The sequence below is a fragment of the Hipposideros armiger genome, unplaced genomic scaffold (assembly GCF_001890085.2).
Source record: "Hipposideros armiger isolate ML-2016 unplaced genomic scaffold, ASM189008v1 scaffold_221, whole genome shotgun sequence".
NCBI lineage: Eukaryota > Metazoa > Chordata > Mammalia > Chiroptera > Hipposideridae > Hipposideros > Hipposideros armiger.
Genome location: NW_017731571.1, coordinates 2,495,273 through 2,515,664, shown reverse-complemented (window position 1 = coordinate 2,515,664; position 20,392 = coordinate 2,495,273). Strand labels below are relative to the sequence as shown.

The following is a 20,392-nucleotide window of genomic DNA, read 5'->3' as shown; positions in this document are numbered from 1 at the left end:
GAACAGATTTTTTTAAAAAGCATATGAACTTTACCAGTATAAATTATAGGGGAGGAGCGCATTTTGGAACATTGAAAATGCACACAGAAGGTAGATGCTAACCCTAAGAAGCACATTCTTTGGGATAGGCTCCATGGCACGTATTTTAAATTCTGTCATTCAAGCACTTTAAAGTCAGAGGTTGAAGATGAAGAGAATCAACCACTCCGAGCACTTGAGTAAGTCTCCATCAAAACTTAAGCTCCATGAGAGCAGGCATTTTGTTTTTCACTGTTTTCTTCTCAGCACCTGTATCAGTCTATGACATATAGTATGAGCTCAGAAAATAATTGTTGATTACGAATAGGAGCCTGGCAGTGAGCTAATAAACTTAAAGGGGGGAAAAAATGCTAAGCACAGCATACTCCTGTTGTGAATAGGAAAATTTTGTCTTAGGCATCAGGAGAAAAGAAAAAGTCCAAAATAGATAAGAATATATCAGGTTAGAGAAAAATATTTAAACGAACAAAAAGAAACAAGAGCTTAATCTGAAGAGAGGACAGAAACTTGGAAAAATAAAGGACTGAAGGCCAAGAATGGCGATCTAACCAACCGAGAAGGAAGAAATCGGCTGCACACTTAGTTCAATAGAAGCCAGCAAGTACAGTGAGAAAACGTTTTTAAATATATATGTGTTCTTGCTCAAGGCATCTCTAACTTGTTACTGCTCTCCTGCCTTCAACCACCACCTTCCAGATATAGGGTCTCCTCTCCAAGGAAGGTTAGAATATTTTCAAGCTCTGAAACCTTTGAATTACAGAGTTCAAATAAGTAGAAGGGACCTTAGAAATCCTTCAGTTCTACGCTCATTTTAATGAATGAGGCTCAGAGAGGTTGAGAACTTACCCAAGGTCACACATCTGGTTATTAATTAAGACCAGGGCTGCTCTCACTTATACTCTGCCATTGCTTGAAGCACTCCTCAGGGTCAAATACTTTCAATTTCCCAATGCAATCAATGTTCTTCCTCCACTGTGAGCAGGGAAAACACTTACTGGAAGCTTTTTTGGGGGGTGGAGGGTGCGGGGGAGGAAAGTGGGGGGGGGGAGTCAAGGGTGGGTAGAGCGCAAAGCTTGTTTGCTAATCCCGGCTTTAACATTACTTCCCTCCCATGTGTTCCTCCCTCCACCTTCTTACTGTAACTCCCTTTTGGAATATTTAAGAACTGTTAGCTGCCTACAAGCTCCTTGAAGCCTCCAGAGAGAAGAACTTATACAAATCCAAATAAATAAAGTCCATCTCAAATGGGAGGACCCTGTGTTGGTCTATAATGCATAGCATGACGCTTATTCATCCTAGTCCATTGATTGCATCACATCAGTATCTACCCATGGAATTTTAAAACATCCAACACTTTCAATCAAAAATGCATGAAATGACAAAGCCAAATGATGATGTGTGTGTGCGCTAAAATGAACATCTGGTGGAAATTAGGACTGTAGCATACTTTGGAGAGCCGTATACCTGAACATGCCCACTGTTCTTTTTTTCTAACCTGGCTTAAACCTAGAGAGGCATTAGCTGCATTAGGTACCCAAAGCAAAACTTGCAAAATAATAATAATAATAATAATAATAGTAATAATAGTAATAATAATAATAATAATAGACATTAAAATGTTATTTGTTCTTGTGTTTCATAACAGTAACTTTTAAAGGAATGAACTAATTGCAAAATAAACACATGTAGCTGAATTTTGTGATTATTCTTAGTACATGATAAACTGAAATAATCAACTTAAAGTTAAAAAAAAATTTTTTTTCTAAGAAAATCTGTATGCAGAAACAGAAGCAAAACTTTTAAAGGTTAGTTTACCTTTCATAACCTACTTCCTAATTTAATATATTTTTAGCTACTGAAAATCAACTGCTTTCTTAGTTGAGTTTTGGCTGCAGTGGCTTGTTCGTTCTTGAGTGTGCATCATGTGTGCAAGCACAACATGTGTATATTTAAAATTTTTGGTTTAAATGGGATAAAATTTGATACAGTATTTTCAGAATGTATGAAAAGACCAGGGCTTAAAATATTTAAAGTATTCAAAGCCTTAAAAATATAAAAATATCGATATGATCTTTCTGTGCAATGGCTCCAAATATCTGAGCCTAAGTTATTTGCCAACTTTCCACACTCAGAAAGTAATTGAAAATTCAGGAAGAAACAAGAGACCTCTGATGAATCAAAGCACAGCCTACAAATTTTAGGTGCCTTATTTATAAAAGCCCTTTAAGTCTTCACTCAGAAACAAATTGTTCTTTTTTATGCATAATTCTATTAGTACTGGTCACACAGGATACAAACTCCAACATAACTTAATTAGAAGTGAACAACTTCTCACTGAAGAGAAAATAAGCAATAAAAGCCAAATGAATATATTACACCTGAAATGGATAGAACATATAATTCATGGTACAGAGACTAGCACGAGAATTTTTATCTGAACTTGGACCCTAAGAAGGGAGTGATGAGCAACTGAAGGGACATACAGCGCTTTAGAAAACAAAGGCAGTCTGTGGACATTCGGTGCAGAGGCCAAAGCCCTGTCACCTTACTACGCCTGAGATGGGATCCTTACAAATAGGTGCTCGGGGGTAAAGCTCAGTAGGGTTGAAGCAATTGGGAGATCACGAAGGTCTCCAAGAAGACAGAACAGTGCCCACCGAGTTGTGGGTGTTGAGTGAAGGGGCAGTGCAAAAAATAGGTGATAGTGTGAGGTCAAGGGGAGCTTTATTTAGGATGGAGGAAACTTGAGTATGCTTTCAACATGAGGAAGACGAGCCAGGAGAAAGGCAGACATTAGAAATAAGAGAAATGGGGGACAACTGTCTGGGCAGGGATGGCATGAAAAGCACAGAGGAACAGATCAGCCTTGCCAGACAGCCCACCTCTGCCCCAGGGAAGTCTTCTTCAAATCCCCATCTGACCTGGTTCCTCCTGACTTGGTGGTTCTGCAAGGAAGTCATTTAAAACAGTGCTACTCAAAGTCGGTCCTTGGACCAGAGGCATTAGTGTCACCTGGGGTCTTGGTTACCAAATCTCTGGCCCTACCCCCATATCTATGAATCAGAATCTGCACATTAACGAGAGCCTATCAAAGTTGGAGAAGTGCTGGCTTAAAGCAGTGTTATAAACATGGGTATTGAAATTAGATATCTCTGGAGTCAAACCCAGCTCTACCCTAAACCCAGGTCATGTGCCTTTGGGAAAGCTTCTCTTAGCCTCAGCTTTATCCTCTGTAGAACAGGAATAAAAACAGCACTATTTCTCAGGGTCTATTGTAAAAGTTCAATGAGATAATGGAGGTAAAGAGCTTGGCATTGAGCGTGGCACACAGTGATAATAGATGGCATGCTATCATTGTTCATCCTTTCCAGCCTACTTGTATAACAGTTTCATTATGTCTGTGTCTGAACCCATGCAGGGAATGAGTTCACAAGGACGGGGAACATGCTTCAGTCATTTTCATTTCAGGGCATCCAACCCAGAGGCCTGCATGCAGGTGTGTAATATTGACGTGAAGCACTCAGCTTGTTGAAATGGATCCAGTGTGTGACATGGGTAAATCAACTATTCCAAAGCAAATATTAAAGTTCTTTCTTTGACTATATTGACATAGAAGCCAGTTAGAAATAGGTTATGAACTTGCTTGGGATTAAAGGATCAGCTTTCAGAAGAGAATAAACAAGTTACAAAACGGAATTGATTCCTTTCTTCAAACCTTCTACCACCAGGAGTTGCCCTAAGGAAGGGAGGATGAGCTCTCCTTTAAAGGAACACAAGGTGCTTGGGCTCCTTCCCAGGGTAAGAATTGAAACCCCCCCGGAGATTTTTACCCAAAGGGAAAAATTGAATTCTTGGGAAAAGTAAAATAAGGCAAAATACCCCCCTAAATTAGTTTTTTCGTTTTTGGGAAGGCCCCAAATATTAAGTGGGTGGACTTAATGGAAGGCACTTAAATTTCTTGTGTGGGAAAAAGCCAACTAACATAAACCCCTTAGGCCCTTAAATAGAAGGCCAAATGTTTCGGCTTGAATTATTAGAATTGGAAAAAAAGGAACCAAAACCCCAGAACACCACCTTTTATAATAAAAAATAATTAAAACTGCAAAAAAAATTTTTTGGGGCACTGTTAATTTTTGAAAAAAAGGAATCAACAAGCCATTCCAATGAAATTCAATCCAGTAACTTCCCTTTTTTGGGGACTCACTTGGCCGGGGGGCACTAGGTAAAATCTTGGGTTGGCAAGGGGGTTGGCCCTAAGTTCCCCTCCGGGGCCCCCAACGGGGAAAGGAACCCCAGAACATGGTTGCCAGGGCCCTGGGTTCAAGGGCAAAAAGTCAAAGGAAGGTTTTGGGAAGGACCCATCTTGATTTACCCTCCTGGGAGGCCGGGAAAAGGAAGAAAACTTCAGGGGGGGTACCCGGCAAAAAAGTTGGCTTCAAAGACCCGAAAGGGGAGCCTACGGAGTGAAACTTAAGCCTAATTGGAAACCATTGAAGGTTTGGGTTTTGAAGGGGTACAATAATCAGGCCTTGGTTTAGGGGGGCCCTCTGAGGATGGACCGGACAGTGGAGAACCTGGGGGACAAAAAGACCAATTAAGGGCAAAGCCATCATCTAGGTAAGAGACAAGGGGGCTCAGGAGGAGGTGGGAGGCACGCGCATCATTTCAGAGACAGACTTAGCGGCCTTCGTGACCTATAGGGAGAGGAGTCAAGGGTGACAGCATGGCTTCTGGTTCAGGAATTGACCTGCAGGAAAGCTCCAGATCAGGGAATTCTCCTGGTCACAGGGAGGACCCCTGACATGTGTGCATTAATATAAAATTGCAATGAGCATCCAGAAACCCCAGGCAGCCTCAGAGTGAGGAGATGACTTCTTTTGCATCCCCCCAAAGAAAAAGGGGCCTCTGGTGGCTCATCCCACAGCTCTCCGTGCAGCCTGTGAGAGCCTGAAAGCCGTAGCTTTCTAGACATCTTTGTAAAAGCCAGTGGCCCTTTTCTTTGGATACAATCTCTCAATTGTACAATTGTAAATGACCCTAGGTGTCGCCAAAGATGTGCATTCTGAACTGAAATTCAAAATCTTCCAGCAAGAAACAGTATGTCTCGGAATACAAGCAAAGCTATCTGGGTTTGTTGAACGAAAGTAATGTAAGCTGGGTGCTTTAACCGAATTTCCCTTTGAAAGTTATGCTCCTGCCACCAGAGTCAGACGAACCTCAAAAAAGCAATTCCCTGAAGACTCTCTCTGCCCATCACTATCACCTCCTCTTTTCTTCAGAGAAATGACAAGACGATCCACTCCTGGCAGGACACCCAACTCCTCAAGAGCTCTCCTGGGTAGGTGAGAAGAGGCAGCCACCTATGCCGAGCCCACTGCTGCTTCTCTCTGGGCAGGCGGAGGGCATTTAGACCTCACAGCTTTTCTCAGCAGGGGATCCCACCAGCATTTTGGCCAAGGAAATGCTTTGTCCTATTGGACTGTCCCATATCACGGGGCATTTACAATTCACAACGACATTCCCCCAAATGCCAGCCATAGTAATTGTTGTGAAAAACCAGAAACACTCCAAGCATTTACAAACACTCACTAGGGTTGTGGTGCTACCTCTGGTTGCAAACCATAGCGGTATTCACTGATGAAGCTCATTTCTATAAATATTTTGTTTTTCTACCTGATAAAAATAATTACTGCTCCTACTGGTCCATCTGATAAGGTATGAAGAAACAATCTTTTTTTTTTTCCAAAGGAGAAATATGTCAAATAAACCATAAATATTCTCCAGCTCATTGCTATTTTTTAGCAGAAGCAAGTCACCAAGCTAAACTACAGAGACCACAGCTATCTCTAGGGCTTCGAAAGGCTGATACAGCATTTTTCTTGGAGAATTTAAAAATGACATACAGTTCAAAATCTAGAATATAAAGTGAGGTTTATTTAAAAAAATAAATAAATTCTGGAAATCAGAGGGTCAAGCTTGAAGAATCACCAAGAAAAAGAACCCTCAAAACAAAAATTGTACCAATGAATTACTGGTGACTTATATTTCCACATGCATTAATAATAGGAGTGAAATAAAACTTGCCCTTCTGACCTCCAACCCATACTTGAGATACAATCATTGCAGTACTTTGCATTGAGAATACACTTTTCATTCCAAGGTTTCAAGTGCTAAGATTTAGACGGAATGTACTTACTAAATTATATTAATCAAATTGTTAGCATAAACGTCTCAGTACCATAAAGTAAGTTCTTTTGTTTTTAAGAAAAAAAAAAATCCAATCCTTCCCAATTCAAAAAAACAAAAACAAAAACATGCCCTAAGGTACCTAGAGGAGTAACTTGCAATAACTAACACATACTGAGAGAAAATTCTAGTGTTTGAAGTCAACAAATCCTTGGGAAGCATGCTTAGACAGACAGCACGTAAAAAATAAAAAACAAACTGCATTTAGATTTATAGGAAGATTTTCCACTTACTTCAATTCCTGTATAATCCTTGTTCCTCTATGTTAAAGGGGGAGGGGGGAAATCACAAAGTAATTCCTTATTTTTCTAATTAAAAAATAAACAAAATAAAATATGTTATAGCCTTGAATCCAGCTTTGGGTGTCCTCAGGTATTTTCTTTGAGTCGCCCTTCAATAAATACTATTTTCAAATTCTCAACAATAAGTAAAATATCAAAAGTTAGGCCAAGACACTGTATAAAATCAAATAACACAACGCAAACCAGGCAAGTGCATCTATTCGAAGTGATGATTCAGAACAGGATAAATTTAGAACGGTGCTTTCCAAAGGAGCTTGGGTGCCAACTGCAGTACAGGTGAAGGCTACATCCCAAAAGTTTCTCTGAAAAAGGATCGCCAAAATATTATTAAAAGGAGTCTTCTTTTTGAAGTAGTCAGTCCCCCGGTGTCCTTGACACTGAACTTCTCCAATCTGGCCTTGATGTGGCCATCCATTACTGGGTAAATCCACGTGAAACCTGAGGACACTTCAGCTGGGGAGGACGCTGTCAGAGGCAGTGGGGCAATTTCACATGAGCCGGGCCTTTTATGGCCTGAACTCGAGAGCCTTGATCCCAGCTTATCTACCAAAATAGCTCTCGAAACTCAGAGGAGCCCATCAGCTGTTGCAATAGGCCTGGCTAGCAGCTACTTTAAATGCAGTGAGATAGTTTGCATTGTCTCTCAGTTTGTTTTATAGAGAAATAAAAAATGCAACATCAGTCTACTGACCAGGCTATAACAGTACAGAATGGAGTGGGCAAACATTTTTCTAACTCTAGTTTTGGGGTTAAAAAAGAGCACAATCATTGATAAAGCTGAGATGCTGAACACTCAAAAAGTAAGCAATATACTATATGCACACACACACACACACACACACACACATTAAACAGAATGCTAGAAAGGCACAGGTCTATTTCTTCCTTTACAAGTTGTGTAGACGTCTGTGGATTTCTTCCCACTTCCAATAATTGTAGAAATGAGTCATCATAAGGAAGAATTATGCTGCAAGTTCTTTCTCTAAAACAATACATATATTTTGTCTTAAAGCCAAAGACAATGCTCCAACTGACAAGATCTCCCCTCAGATGGATCTCAGGTCGCTCAACTCACTTAAAACTCAGAGGAACCTTAACTAATAATAATAAAAGAAGAACTATCAAGCATAACTGCTTCTAAAAAGACCATTTACATTTTTTAAATATTAAAACTACATAGTACGACCCTGCTTACAAAAGTACTTACAATTGTAGGTGTCCTTGTTGTTAGGAAGAATGAAAGTCTCAAATGTTCATCCTAACTTCAATATAAATCACAAAGCCAGAACTCCGGGGCCGGGCCAGAGCAAAAGCTGTGCTGTGTGCTGAGGCTGGGGTGGTATGCCTCTGGGAGCCCGTTCTCAGACCACCAGCTGCATCTGTCAGCAGAGGCCTCCCAAAGCAGGATCTGAATGCCTGCTATTAATTAGCCCTGCAGGACAATGCCTCCCCCTAAACAGACAGTCCTGTGGCCAGGTAAAAAGATGGCAGATACCCTGGACTGCCATAATAATTCAACACTACCTTCATGACTATTTTGTACAAGGATTAAAAACAAATTGCCCAAGCCAAAGTTTTTACCCATTTTAAGGCGACAAACAAATTTCACAGCATGACCTCTGCTTCCTAATCTCAGTCCTGGCCCGCATTTTATTTTCCTTTTGACCAATTTTTCTTCTCATCCATTTGAAATTTGTTGTGTGTTGTTTTATATAAAGTAAAACCTTGGATTGCAAGTGACTTGACTTACGAGTGTTCCGCAAAACAAGCAAACATTTGTAATACATTTTAACTTGGTAAATGAGCGATGTTTTGCAATACGAGTAGTTTGTTTCCGGAACGAATTATGCTCGCAAACCAAGGTATTACGGTATTTATATACTCATAAGCTACTTTAAACTCCTCCTCCTGGAGCAAAGCAGTGTAAAAATAAATAAAAACTTATGTAAAACAGTTGACCATGGGCTCTTTTAAGAAAACATAGGAGAAAACGAATCACTATTACAACAACAATGCAGTATTTTTTTCCCCCTAAAAAAGATTCACTCACACAAAATAAACATCTAACTTTTGGATGTCTATTAAATTGTTCCTCACTGCTTCCTGTAGCAACCAAACTGGCCTAGGTTAGTACATTAGAGTCTAACAGAATAATTCTTCTCAGATAACACTTTTATACATCCTGTGTGTCTTTGTTCAAATCCCAGTTAATTCTACCTGTGCAACCTGTTTAAATACTTTCTTTACTTTTTCTTCTATCTGCCATATTCAGGAAACTCTCCTCATACAAACTCTTTTCCAAAAAAGAACAGTAATCAGAACTGACATGCATGAGAGTAGATTTCATGATATACCCATGAAGAAAATGAAAAATCATATATTATTACTTAAAATTAAAATAAGGGGCTGGCTGAGTTGCTCACTTGGTTAAGAGCTTGCTCAAGAGTGTGAGCTCTGAGCAACAGTGGTTCAAGTCCCAGCCTGAGCTGAGCAGCCGCTGAGCTGCAAACAGGTGGCAGGATGGCTCAGCTAAAAAAAAAAAGAAAAAAAGAAAAAAAAATTAAAATAAGAACTAGATTTATACCATGATTTGTGATACCCCCAATTCCCACTGATCTCCATTTTTGAAATTTAATTTTTCACAATAAATGGATTCGCGTATGTTTGTAAATTTGGACATTTCCAAGATATTTGATAAGTGGTTATTTCTCATTTGCTATTATTTAATACTAGTATTATAACAATATGTCTGTCTACTATTCTTTCTAGTAACTGTTCATTATAACAGCTTTATTGTGGGTTTTACTGTCTTTTGTGAGTTATTCTAGGAAACATATCTATTTATGATGCCATTTCTAAATGAAACTACATTCATATTTCTATAACACCTATTTTATAACAAAAATGAACATATTGAAAGCAAAACTGAAACACACCACAATTTACAATCATTCCAAAGAACACAAAATATTTAGATATAAAGTTAACATGTATAAGATCTGTATGCTGTAAATTACATAATGCTGATAAAAGACATCCAAGAAGACCTAAATAAATATATAGACATATAAGGTCAGACAATTAAGTTAGCAAATTCATCCTAGAAAAAGTGCTGCATATCTCACTGCTGAATATCACTATGGTCACCTTCAAAGTACTCCCCTTGGGAAGCTATGCACTGACACCAGCACCTAGTCCACCCTTCAAAGCAATTTTGGAACTTTTTCTGGAATGGCCATCAGAGCTGTTGTCATATCACCCTTGATGTCCTAAATGTTATCACCATGTCTTCCTTTCAATATCTCCTTTATCTTTGGGTAAAGAAAGAAGTCATTGGGGCCAGGTCAGGTGAGTAGGGAGGGTGTTCCAATACAGTTATTTGCTTATTGGCTAAAAACTCCTTCACTGGGCCAATTGAGTGGCTCAGTTAGTTAAGAGTATGAACTCTGAGTAACAGGGTCGCTGGTTCAATTCCCACATGGGCCAGTGAGCTGTGCCCGAGCTGAGCTGCCGCTGAGCGAGATAGCTCAGATGGTGAGAGCATGTGCTCCTAAAAACAAGGTTGCTGATTCGACTCCCTCATGGGATGGTGGGCTACACCCATCCACAACTAAGATTGAACACAGCACCTTGAGCTGAGCTGCTGCAAGCTGCCAATGGGCAGCTGGATGGTGACTGGACTTAGAGCTGAGCTAGCTGCATCCTCCACAACTAAGATTGAAGGACAACAACTTGGCTGTTCCCCTCCCCCAATTCCCCAACATTGTTCCCCTTCCCCAATTCCCCAATAAAATCTTTAAAACAAACAAACAAACAACAACAACAAAAAACTCCCTCACAGACAGTGCCATGTGAGCTGATCCGCTGTCAAATTGCAAGAGCCATAAATTGTTGGTGAAAAGTTCAGGTCATCTAACTTTTTCATGCAGCTTTTTCAGCATTTCCAAATAATAAATTTGGTTAACTGTTTGTCTAGTTGGTACAAATTCATAAAGAATAATCCCTCTGATATCAAAAAAAGTTAGCAACATCATTGCAACAAGTTTGCGAACTTAATTGTCAGACCTTGTAGACTGTGTTCATGTGTTGGAAAAGCCAAAATATAAAAGATGTCAATTGTCCCCAAAACAATCTATAGATTTAATGCAATTCCTATCAACATCCCACCAAGGTTCTTTGGTAGATTTAGACAAGCTTATTTCAAAACTTACATGCAGAGACACAGGCCTTAGAATAGCTAAAACAATCTTGAAAAAGGAGAATAGTGTAATCAATCTATCTATATTGAGGTCTACTATGTAGCTATGGTAATAGAATAGAAAATCCAGAAATAGACCCACAGAAATACACCCAACTGATTTTTGACAAAAGGTGCCTTTTCAACAAATGATACTGAAGCAACTGGACATCCATAGAGGAAAAGAAATTGACCTTGACCTAATTCTCACACCTTTTACAAAAGTTAACTAAAACAAATCATGAAATTAAATGTAAAATATAAAACCATAGAACTTCTAGAAAAAAATAGGAGCTTCAGGACCTAGGCAAAGTGCTCTTGGACTTGACACCAAAAGCACAATCCATAAAAAGAAAAAGAATGACAAATTAGAATCATCAAAATGTAAAACTTCTACTTTGCAAAAGACCCTGTCAAGAGGATGAAAAGACATTCTACGAAGTGGGAGAAAATATTTGCAAATTACAAATCTGAAAAAGGACAAATATCTAAAATAGATGAAGAATTCCCAAAATTCAACAGCAAAAAAACCAAGCAGCCCAATTAGAAAATGGGCAAAAGACATGAAGAGACAATTTACTGAAGAAGATATACAGATGGCAAATAAGCACAGAAAAAGACATTCAACATCATTGACATGAGAGAAATGCAAATTAAAACCACAATGAGATCTCCTTAACATACCTATCAGAATGACAAAAATAAGAAATAGTGACAATACCAAATGCTGGCAAGGAGAAACTGGATCGCTCACACATCACTGATGGGAATGTAAAAAGGCATAGCTACTATGGGAAATTGTTTGGCTGTTCCTTAGAAACTGAACTTGCCAAACCAAACTGCCACATGACCCCACAATTGCACTCCTGGACATTTATTCCAGACAAAGGAAAACTTATTTTCATCCAAAAACCTGAATACAAAGGTTCATAGTCGTTTTACTCATAATGGCCCTACTGGGAAACAACCCAGATGCCCTTCTGTGAATGAATGGTTAAATAACCAGTGGTGCAGCCATACCATGGAATACAACTTAGCCGTAATATGGAGTAAACGTTAACACATGCACCAACCTGCATGAATATCCAGGAATTCTGCTGAGTGAAAGAAAATTCCCAAAAGGTTAGAGGCTGTATGGTTCCATTTTTACAACATTCCCCAAATGACAACACTGTGGAAACAGAAAACAGAGCAGAAAAAGAGTGGTTATCAGAGGTTAGAGATGGGGGAGAAGTGGATATCGAAGGGCACAATGAGGCATCCTTGTTCTGGAACTCTCCAATGGTTCTTTTGACTGTACCAGTGCCAATATCCTGGTAATGGTATTGTTTGATAGTTTTGCCATGTTACCACGGGGGAGAAATGGGTAAAAGGTACATAGGCTCCCTCTGTATTCTTTGTGAATCTAGAATCATCTCAAAATTAGAAGTTTAAGTATTAAAGAAAAACCTACTTTAAATGTAACGCCTAAATGGAACCCATTTGTAAATGGGCTACTTGCTGTAATTGTACTTTAAATAAATCTAAATAGATTTTCCTGTCATCAGTGCCACCTTAAGAAATTCAAATTGGAAAGGTCCCTATAAGAATAGAAGTCATTGATTCAAAGTAAAGTATTTGATAGAGAATAAGAAATGAAAGCACTGTTTCTCAATAAAATATATTTGGCAGTTTGTATGGATACTTAAAAGGGCATCTCTGTTACCTAGGGCCTGTCTAATAATAGAACAGGATTCCTCCACATAATTTTCAGAAGTTCAATCCACTGACCAACGTGATTAATTTCCAAACCCTGACCTACAACTTGAGAAACAAACAAGAAAACAACTCTTGAAAACAGGGAGGACACTGGGCCATCTCAAATATAATGCTACTATAAATATCACAGAAAACATGTTTTTGAACTCCAGAGTTCTACAGTCTTGAAGGTTTTATTCTTGAAAATAAAAACACAAGACAAAAGTTCAGCCTTCCAAGTGGTAGAATGGGGCCGACTGAAAATGTTTCAGTACACTTTTATCCTCTCAGATTCTATAAAACCTAGATTCAGGCATCCTGAACTCTCCCCCGTGAGGACCAAACTAACTCACACTGGACTTCTGGTTTAGGAAAAGGTTAACTCTGGGAATGCCATGCCGTGCACATGAGATGAAGCTTCTTTTCAGTTCACTGAAGGAGAGCAGAGCTAGCTCAAGAATGTGTTCCAGCTTCTCTCATCTCCCACCAAAGTTCCTTCATCCCACCTCACCCCCACCCGCTTCAAGCACTTTCCCACTTGTTTCTCTATCAGCACTCATCTTCTACGACCACTGTCTCCCCACTGCCCAGTCCCCTTTGTTCCCTAAATCAGTTTTGCAATTTGATTCCAGCTCCCTCACACCCAGGAACTACTCCCCCCAATAAAAGACTCCCTCAGTGGACTTGGCCTCTCTCTCACATCTAACACTTTCTGGTCACTGACTTCTACCTTCTTGGAATGTGCTCTTTTTAAAAATCTCTGACACTACTTTCTCCGCCTCTCCTCATGCCTGGCTGATCCCTCCCCTTCTTAGTTGCATCACTGCTCCGTCTTCCTTGCCTCTCCCTCAAATGCCTATTTCCCAGGATTCTGACCTTGGCAGTCTTCTCATTCTACCTCTCCTAGAGTGAGTTCTGCCACACCTGAGGCAGAATTCAGGTTGGTGGTGATTCACTGGGGTTCAGAATGACAGAATGTCTCAGAGGAACCTGTGACTCAAGACAAATAATGCTACGCTCATCCTCTCCCATCATGACACGTGCTCCTGTTTTCCTAACTGGCCACAGCTTCACCACCAGCCCCGCCTCCCTCAGGCTCCTCACTCCCATCCCAGCCGTCTTCAAGTCTCGCTGTCTGAAGCTCAGCCATCCTCTTCATTTCCGCTTTCCCATCGTGCTCTCATGGCCTCTTGTCAGGGCTCTTGTAGGAGCCTCCAACTGCTCTTCCCTTCTGCACTGACACCTCCCCAAGCCCACCTTCTCTGTTGCTTCCAGAATGCCTTCTTACCAGCCCCAACCTGGCGGCGCTGAAACCTCCACACTGGCTCCAGCGGCAGTTCCCAGCGTGGGTCTGGCAGGCGCTGCCTCCTGTGGGCATCCAGTTACTTCTCACTGATGGAGGCTGCTGGACACACTTTTTGAATTTAATGTTCTTGGAGAGTACACGTAGGAATGTCCTTCTAAAAGAGTCACTGTCACCTCTTGCATTTACATATTCATCAGTAAGAGGAAAAAGAGATCGGAAAAAAAAACAACAACAACAATGGGAAATGGCCCATAACCCGGAGATTATCTCATACAGACCAAGATCTGCGGTGACTTACTTGTACCGATAGATTGCTAATAGTTGTGTGACAATTACAAGGAATTTTGATGTCTTGCTTTATTACAAACATCCCATGTGGATACGCCCAGGAGATGTGCGACATATCGATAGCATCCAGCATACATGTGCTGGTGGAAAACAGGAAGTCGCTAATGCCTGGCGGGTCGGATAAATTCCAAAGTCCTTGATCTCTGTGACTTTATCCTTTTCCACCTCTTCAGATAATATATCCCAGTGCGCCTCCTCCAGTAAGTGACCATGACAAACCACACTGACCATGGTTGTCATGTCCAGGCTGTTCTTTCTATTCAGAATGCCTTTCTTTTTCTTTTTCATTTTTTTTTTCGATTAAAACTCCCTAATCACCCATTGCGCAATGCACGTTCGTGGGGAACCTGGCGCTAAACCATTCATAGACGACCTGCTTCTGGGTCGGGGTTTCGCACGTAGCAGAGCAGCTCCCTCGCTGCAATCTATTGAAAGTCAATCCTCGACGCAAGGGCTTGTAAAACCAAAAAGAGAGAGAAACGAACAAACAAACAAACAAACCCCTAATCATCCTTAAAGACTCAGTTGACTTTACTTCTCCTATGAACCCGTCCTTCCCTGATGTGGTCTATGATTTCCCACCTGTACCCTGTTAGCATGCAGGAGCCAGGGACTCCATCTTGTCTCTGTATCCACAGAACCCAGCAACATGTGCCACTGTAATAAATACTGGTGAAATGAAGACTGAAAATAGAATAAAAATAGCTTGCAGTCAGTTCTCTTTTTCTCATTTTAGTACAGCAACCACATTCTCCTAGTTTCTCTAGGTTTGATTAATCAATACGTAATACTCTGAAGTTGGAGAGTGACAAGAGTGACAAATTGGTTCCTCACTTTATAGGCAGAAAATGGAATAGATACAGCCGGCTTGAGTGCTTTGGGGCAAGGGCCTCCTCACTCTCCATTTTTCCTCCACGAAGCACCTAGTTCTGAGCAAGGATGACGTCAGAGCGTTGGCCAGAACTGTCAGTGCAGGGAAAGCAATACAGCATGGCTCTCTAAGTGCTTCTGCCTTCGGAAAATCTCTGCTTTCTAAATGGCAGTGAACTCGAGCAATCATTAGAAGTATCTTTTTAAGCTGCTCATTTACAGGGGAGAAAAGCACTAGGCAAGCAGGATCTATGTCCCTAATTTCTGCTATGACAGCACTATACTTGGAATAATTTCTTTTTCATTTTCCATGAACTTAGGATCATGACATCTATGAGGGAAGACAGGGACATGCCTTAGTCTCCTAACAGCTACACTGGTATACCACTATGAGAACAAAAAATTTCATTCTTGCATAGATTTTTTTTTAGGCAAAAAGAAGGAGCTATTATTTTTAGTTAACAATATTTTGCAACAAAAAAGAAATCTCCCTGTCCCAGATACTCTACCTCAGTCAGTCAAGCAATGAGTCTGTCTCTCTATCTGTCTGCCTCTCTCAAAGCTTATGGAGAACTTCGCTGGCTTTGGATGACAATCTTTCAAGCACCAAGGTCATGCGTAGGTCACTGGCTTTAACAACAGATGAGCAAGCCAATTCTTGTCTCCCAGGCTGCTGCTTCAAGAGCAATGGGTGTGTAGCAGCGCTCAGCGTGAACAGAACTGCTGGTCTCACGGTCAAAATGCAATGTGAGTTTGCCAAGGGGGAGCCTGGGCTGTGTTTATGAGTTCTGGCCCCAGGGACACAGCCTCTCACATGGCTGGACCAACATCACATTCCTGGACGCCAGGCTCAGAGACCTCTGAGTAACTGGAGATGTACAAGTGTGACATGATCCATTTTGGCCACTATGTATCTAAAACTATAAGATTTTTGTCAATTCGTCACATGGCAGAACCACAGAGGTGGTTTCTCAAGTGGGAATATGAGTTTAAAGCAATGCTGGCTCTCTCTTATCCATGCTGTTGTTGACTTCACAAAGCTTTGTACCATAAGTGGTTTCCTCTGCTGTTTCCAAACACCAAGAGGGAAAGGACAATTCTTACTCCTGAGTGAAAAATACGAAGTACCTAAGGTTCTTCTTAAGGGGTGCTGTGAAAAAGCAAACATCCATACTGTGCTACAAAGGAGAGCCAGGAGCAATGTCTGGACCTCAGAGCTACCCTGGCAACAGGGAGGACGGGGCAGCTTTCTCTCCCAGTCTCCACAGACCAAGAAGCCCCACACACCCTTGGTTAGAATCACACTGCATGCACTCTCCAGCTCAATATGGGTCCCGCTGCAAAGTTCGTTTTCATTTTCCTCCAGAAACACAGTTATAAGTGATGGCTGCACACTTGGGCCAACCCACAAAAGCCAGATAAACCTGTAATAAAGTGGAACCGCAGTACCAATAATTCTATAAAACGGAACCACTGTGTGTTACAGCTTAAAATGGATTTGTGGCTCTAACTGGGCATCCTAAAACACAGCTCCCTGGCAGCACAAATGGTGACTTCCTACCCTAAGGTTTAAGCAGTGGCTCTTGTTTTGGGGTAGGGGCTACAAAACTGAGGAGGAAAGCACTGTCTGAGAACCAAAATGTGGGAGAGCAGAGTAGGGGGTGATGTCAGCTGTATGGTGAGGGATGGAGGGCTGAGTTCAGGGGGATGAGCAATTTCTGGGGCAGGTGGAAGATCTTTCTTAAAAAGTTAAAGGAAAGAAATGGAAAGATACAGGAATCAATTGATAAAGTTTAGCTTTTTAAAAAATGTTTTAAACTTTATTGGGGAACAGTGTGTTTTTCCAGGACCCATCAGCTCCAAGTCCTCATTGTTTTCAATCTAGTTGTGGAGGGCGCAGCCCACTGGCCCATGTGGGAATTGAATCAGCAACTTTGGTGTTACGAGCACTGTGCTCTAACCAACTGAGCCAACCGGTAGCCCCTAAAGTTTAGCTTTATAAACATTTATTTCATTTTCTTATACTTCTCATTGCACTGCATCAGGTGAAAACTTGGTTTCAGTCCAGAGATAAAAAAATCACAAAACTAGATGAAGACTCCCATAGTCCTCTCGAGTTCTAAAAAAAACTGAGGTTCTGTATTTTGGGGGCAAAATGCTGCCATCTCATATTCACCAAAGAAAAAATGGAAAGAACTAGGAGAGAGAAAAGGAGGAAATAAAGAAAGGAAGGTATTCCAAGGAGAGAGAAGTATGTTAACACAAGGCATTCTGGAATGAGAAGTATTATACAGCAGGAGAGTAAACAAAGATTAAAAACACTTGACCATGCCTCAGCGTCCCTGTAACACAGACTCAGTCAGTCTATATAGCAGGTAACTTCAGAGACCCTGAAGTTACCTCATGGACACGTTATACTAGAGTGGGCTATTTATTAGCATGTCTGAAGCATTCCCTGCAGAGGATCCCCTGAAAATATGAACTTAGCGGTAGCAGAGAATGTACATTGTGTCAGAGGGGAGAAAGGAAATATATACACAAACATATCCTCAAACAACTGCACTTATTTACGAGTTCTTCCAGGTAATCCTCATTGTGGCTTTCCTCAGCCCACACTCTTACGCCCGTGCCACTACCCTGAGAATGCGAGTTCCATGTGGACAGAGATTTTTGTCTGTCTGTAGACTGGTGTGAATTTACAGTGCACAGAACCATGCCTAGCACATAGGAAGTGCTCAGTAAATAACTGTTGAAGGAATAGAATGAATAACACATATTTTACAGGGATAGTGCCAAAAACATAAAGAGTTTTTTTTTCAAAGGCTACTTTCCCTATCGTTGCTCCCACCACTCTGCAATCTGTGACCACAGTCCCTGCTAGTTTCAATGTAGGCTGTTCCACAAACTTGAATTCATTTTCTTCCTTCTCAAGTACCTCTTTGGGGGAGATTTTCCTCATTAAGCAGTGCCTGATTTCAATATAGGAGTCCCTGGCAAATCCCTCCGTGCCTTCTCATCTTCTAGGCATGGCATCACTTAGGCAACCACTGTACCTGGACCAAGTGCCTGCACAGACTCTGCCTGTAGCCTCTAAGGTACGCTACTTGACGTGGCAAACCCTAAAGGCAGGATTCCTTTCCACAGCCAGGCTCACAACAGGTCCTCCCTAAACGTTTTCTGATGATGGCCAAATGGGCAAGTTGCATCCTTTCCCCCCAGAAACACGACACAGCCTTCTATACCAACAAGTATTAATTCAAATCCCTAGTGGGCAGTCCAGGATATGAAAAGTACAGTAATCTAATCTTGCAGAGGAAGAAGTATGAATCATCATTACACGGTCTGACACAGAGCAAAGTGATTAATCCCAGGCTGCACAGAGGTTCAGGTCCACGGCGATGGTTCCTCCTGGGCTGCTAACCAAACAGCGGGGCCCAGCAGGCCAGCATCACACAGGCGACAGCAGGGTTTGCATCCCAGGGGAGGAGAAGCAAGGAACCACGGTACCATGTTCTCAGGATTACCCTTTAAAGCTGTTTATTCTGAGGGACATTCTGTGACTGACGGGGGCAGAAGAGTGGAAATTGGGGGCTCAAAACTCTTGCCTCTTCTATCTTCTGCATTTGGAAACTGCTTCGGCTCTGAAGCTTAGTTGTTAAGTAGGAACTGTAAGGTTTGCAGAATCATGGCAGCGCAGAAAATGACTAAAACCCTCAATTCTCTCCAGGGGAAAACAATGGACTATGCACACAGGACAAGCAAGACCATGAAAAACAAATCCAGTCAGAATGTTGTCTTCCCCACATCACAGAAACATCCAGCTCTGGAGGAAGGTCTTGGCCTTTTCCTGCACTTTCAAAGAGACCACCGAAGCTCTCCATCGCCCATCAAGAAACCACAGCCCCAGTGCACTTGGGGAAAGCTGGTCAGGGCGCCCGCAGCCCTGAACCATCCCTCTGCTTTTTGTCTTTTTCTTTTGCACAGCTGTGTTCAATTTTCTGTCCTTGGGGTTTTTAAAGGAACATTTATTCTAGGGCCAGGATTCTCAAGTTTTATGGTTATACAACTCCCTCTCCCAGAGCCAAAGAATGTTTGAAAAGCCTAAACCCACAAAGAGAATTAGTAAAAGTATCCAAATGAAAGTGAAATAAAAAGTTAAGACTTGTTCCAATTTATATTCAACCTCTTATTCGATTGTATTATGCCTTCTGTTTGCCCTTCAAGATGTGTTTGCTATCCATTTTTCATGCAAATAGAGGTGCGCCTGTGTGTGTGTGTGTGTGTGTGTGTGTGTGTGTGNAGAAGTCCAAAGGTATAGTTATATTCTTCCATGGTTTCTGTTTCACATTTTATGGTAGATTTCATTTTAAATAAAGCCTACATCTTACATTGGATTTAATAAAAGATCACAAAGAAAAGCGATTCCTTTAGGAGTTTTATGTGCTTGTTTTTCCTACTTAGAGAGCTGAATAGTAGTAGGTTTTTAATAGTAGGGCAGAAGTTTTAAAAAAAATCTATATTTTTACTTAAAAAGTCAAACAGTGGCATTTTTGTTGCAATACTCTAAGTACATTATCAATATCCAAAAATCAATCCACATATACACACACCGAAAAGAGGGCAGGAGGCCCCCAGCCAGCCCATGAAATGCTAACCAGGTTTCCAAGTGCAACCAAATGAAGCTATTTCAGAAAACCCAGAAGTCCCTTACCTGTCCTCTTCTGTTGTTCTGTCTTCATGTCTCCCAGATTCCCACATTTCAAAGACATCTGCCCGAAGGCTCTGCCTGCACAGGCTCACACACATCACTTTTAAGTTTGCCCCAAGTGCTCGCCGCCTGTTTCCTGCAACTCATCTGATCTAACAGACAAAGCCAAGTTCAGGCTTTGGGGCCTGAGGTTTGTGACACAGCACACACCACCCACATTAGAGGCCTGGCTGCATCCCAAAACAAACAAGACAGTTTTGAGAAACAAAGCATTGTGCACAGAGCCTCCCTGAGCAGAACAAACTCATTCAGTGCTCCTCGATAACACGATCTGAAATGTTGTCAGTGGCACCTGCTTAATACAGTCCGAGTCTCTGAAAACAATCAGAAGACACTGTAAACTGACCTTATCCAACCCAGGCCATAGTGAGCCTTCTGCCGGCTTCTCTCAAGAAGCAGTTAGTCGTGAGCAGAGCAGACCAAACCCGTTCTCTTTACAACCACTTTCCCTAGCTCTTTTAAACTCAAGATATAAAAAGTGCCCTTTAGCACGGCCCCGTAGGCAAAATAACAGGTTGAGGTTCAAATGATTCCTCCCC

General features: G+C 41.3%; 1 protein-coding gene across 1 annotated transcript in view; it reads right to left on the bottom strand.

Moving 5' to 3' along the window:
- LOC109389100 (supervillin-like) overlaps nt 1–19,998 on the bottom strand; it is a gene marked incomplete at its 3' end in the record, with an annotated part of 129,530 nt that extends 109,532 nt beyond the window's left edge. The window contains exon 1 of the mRNA XM_019654389.1: nt 19,797–19,998. Coding sequence (XP_019509934.1) covers nt 19,797–19,854 — 58 coding nt within the window. The remainder of the gene's footprint in view (nt 1–19,796) is intronic.
- Between the last annotated feature and the right edge of the window lie 394 nt (nt 19,999–20,392).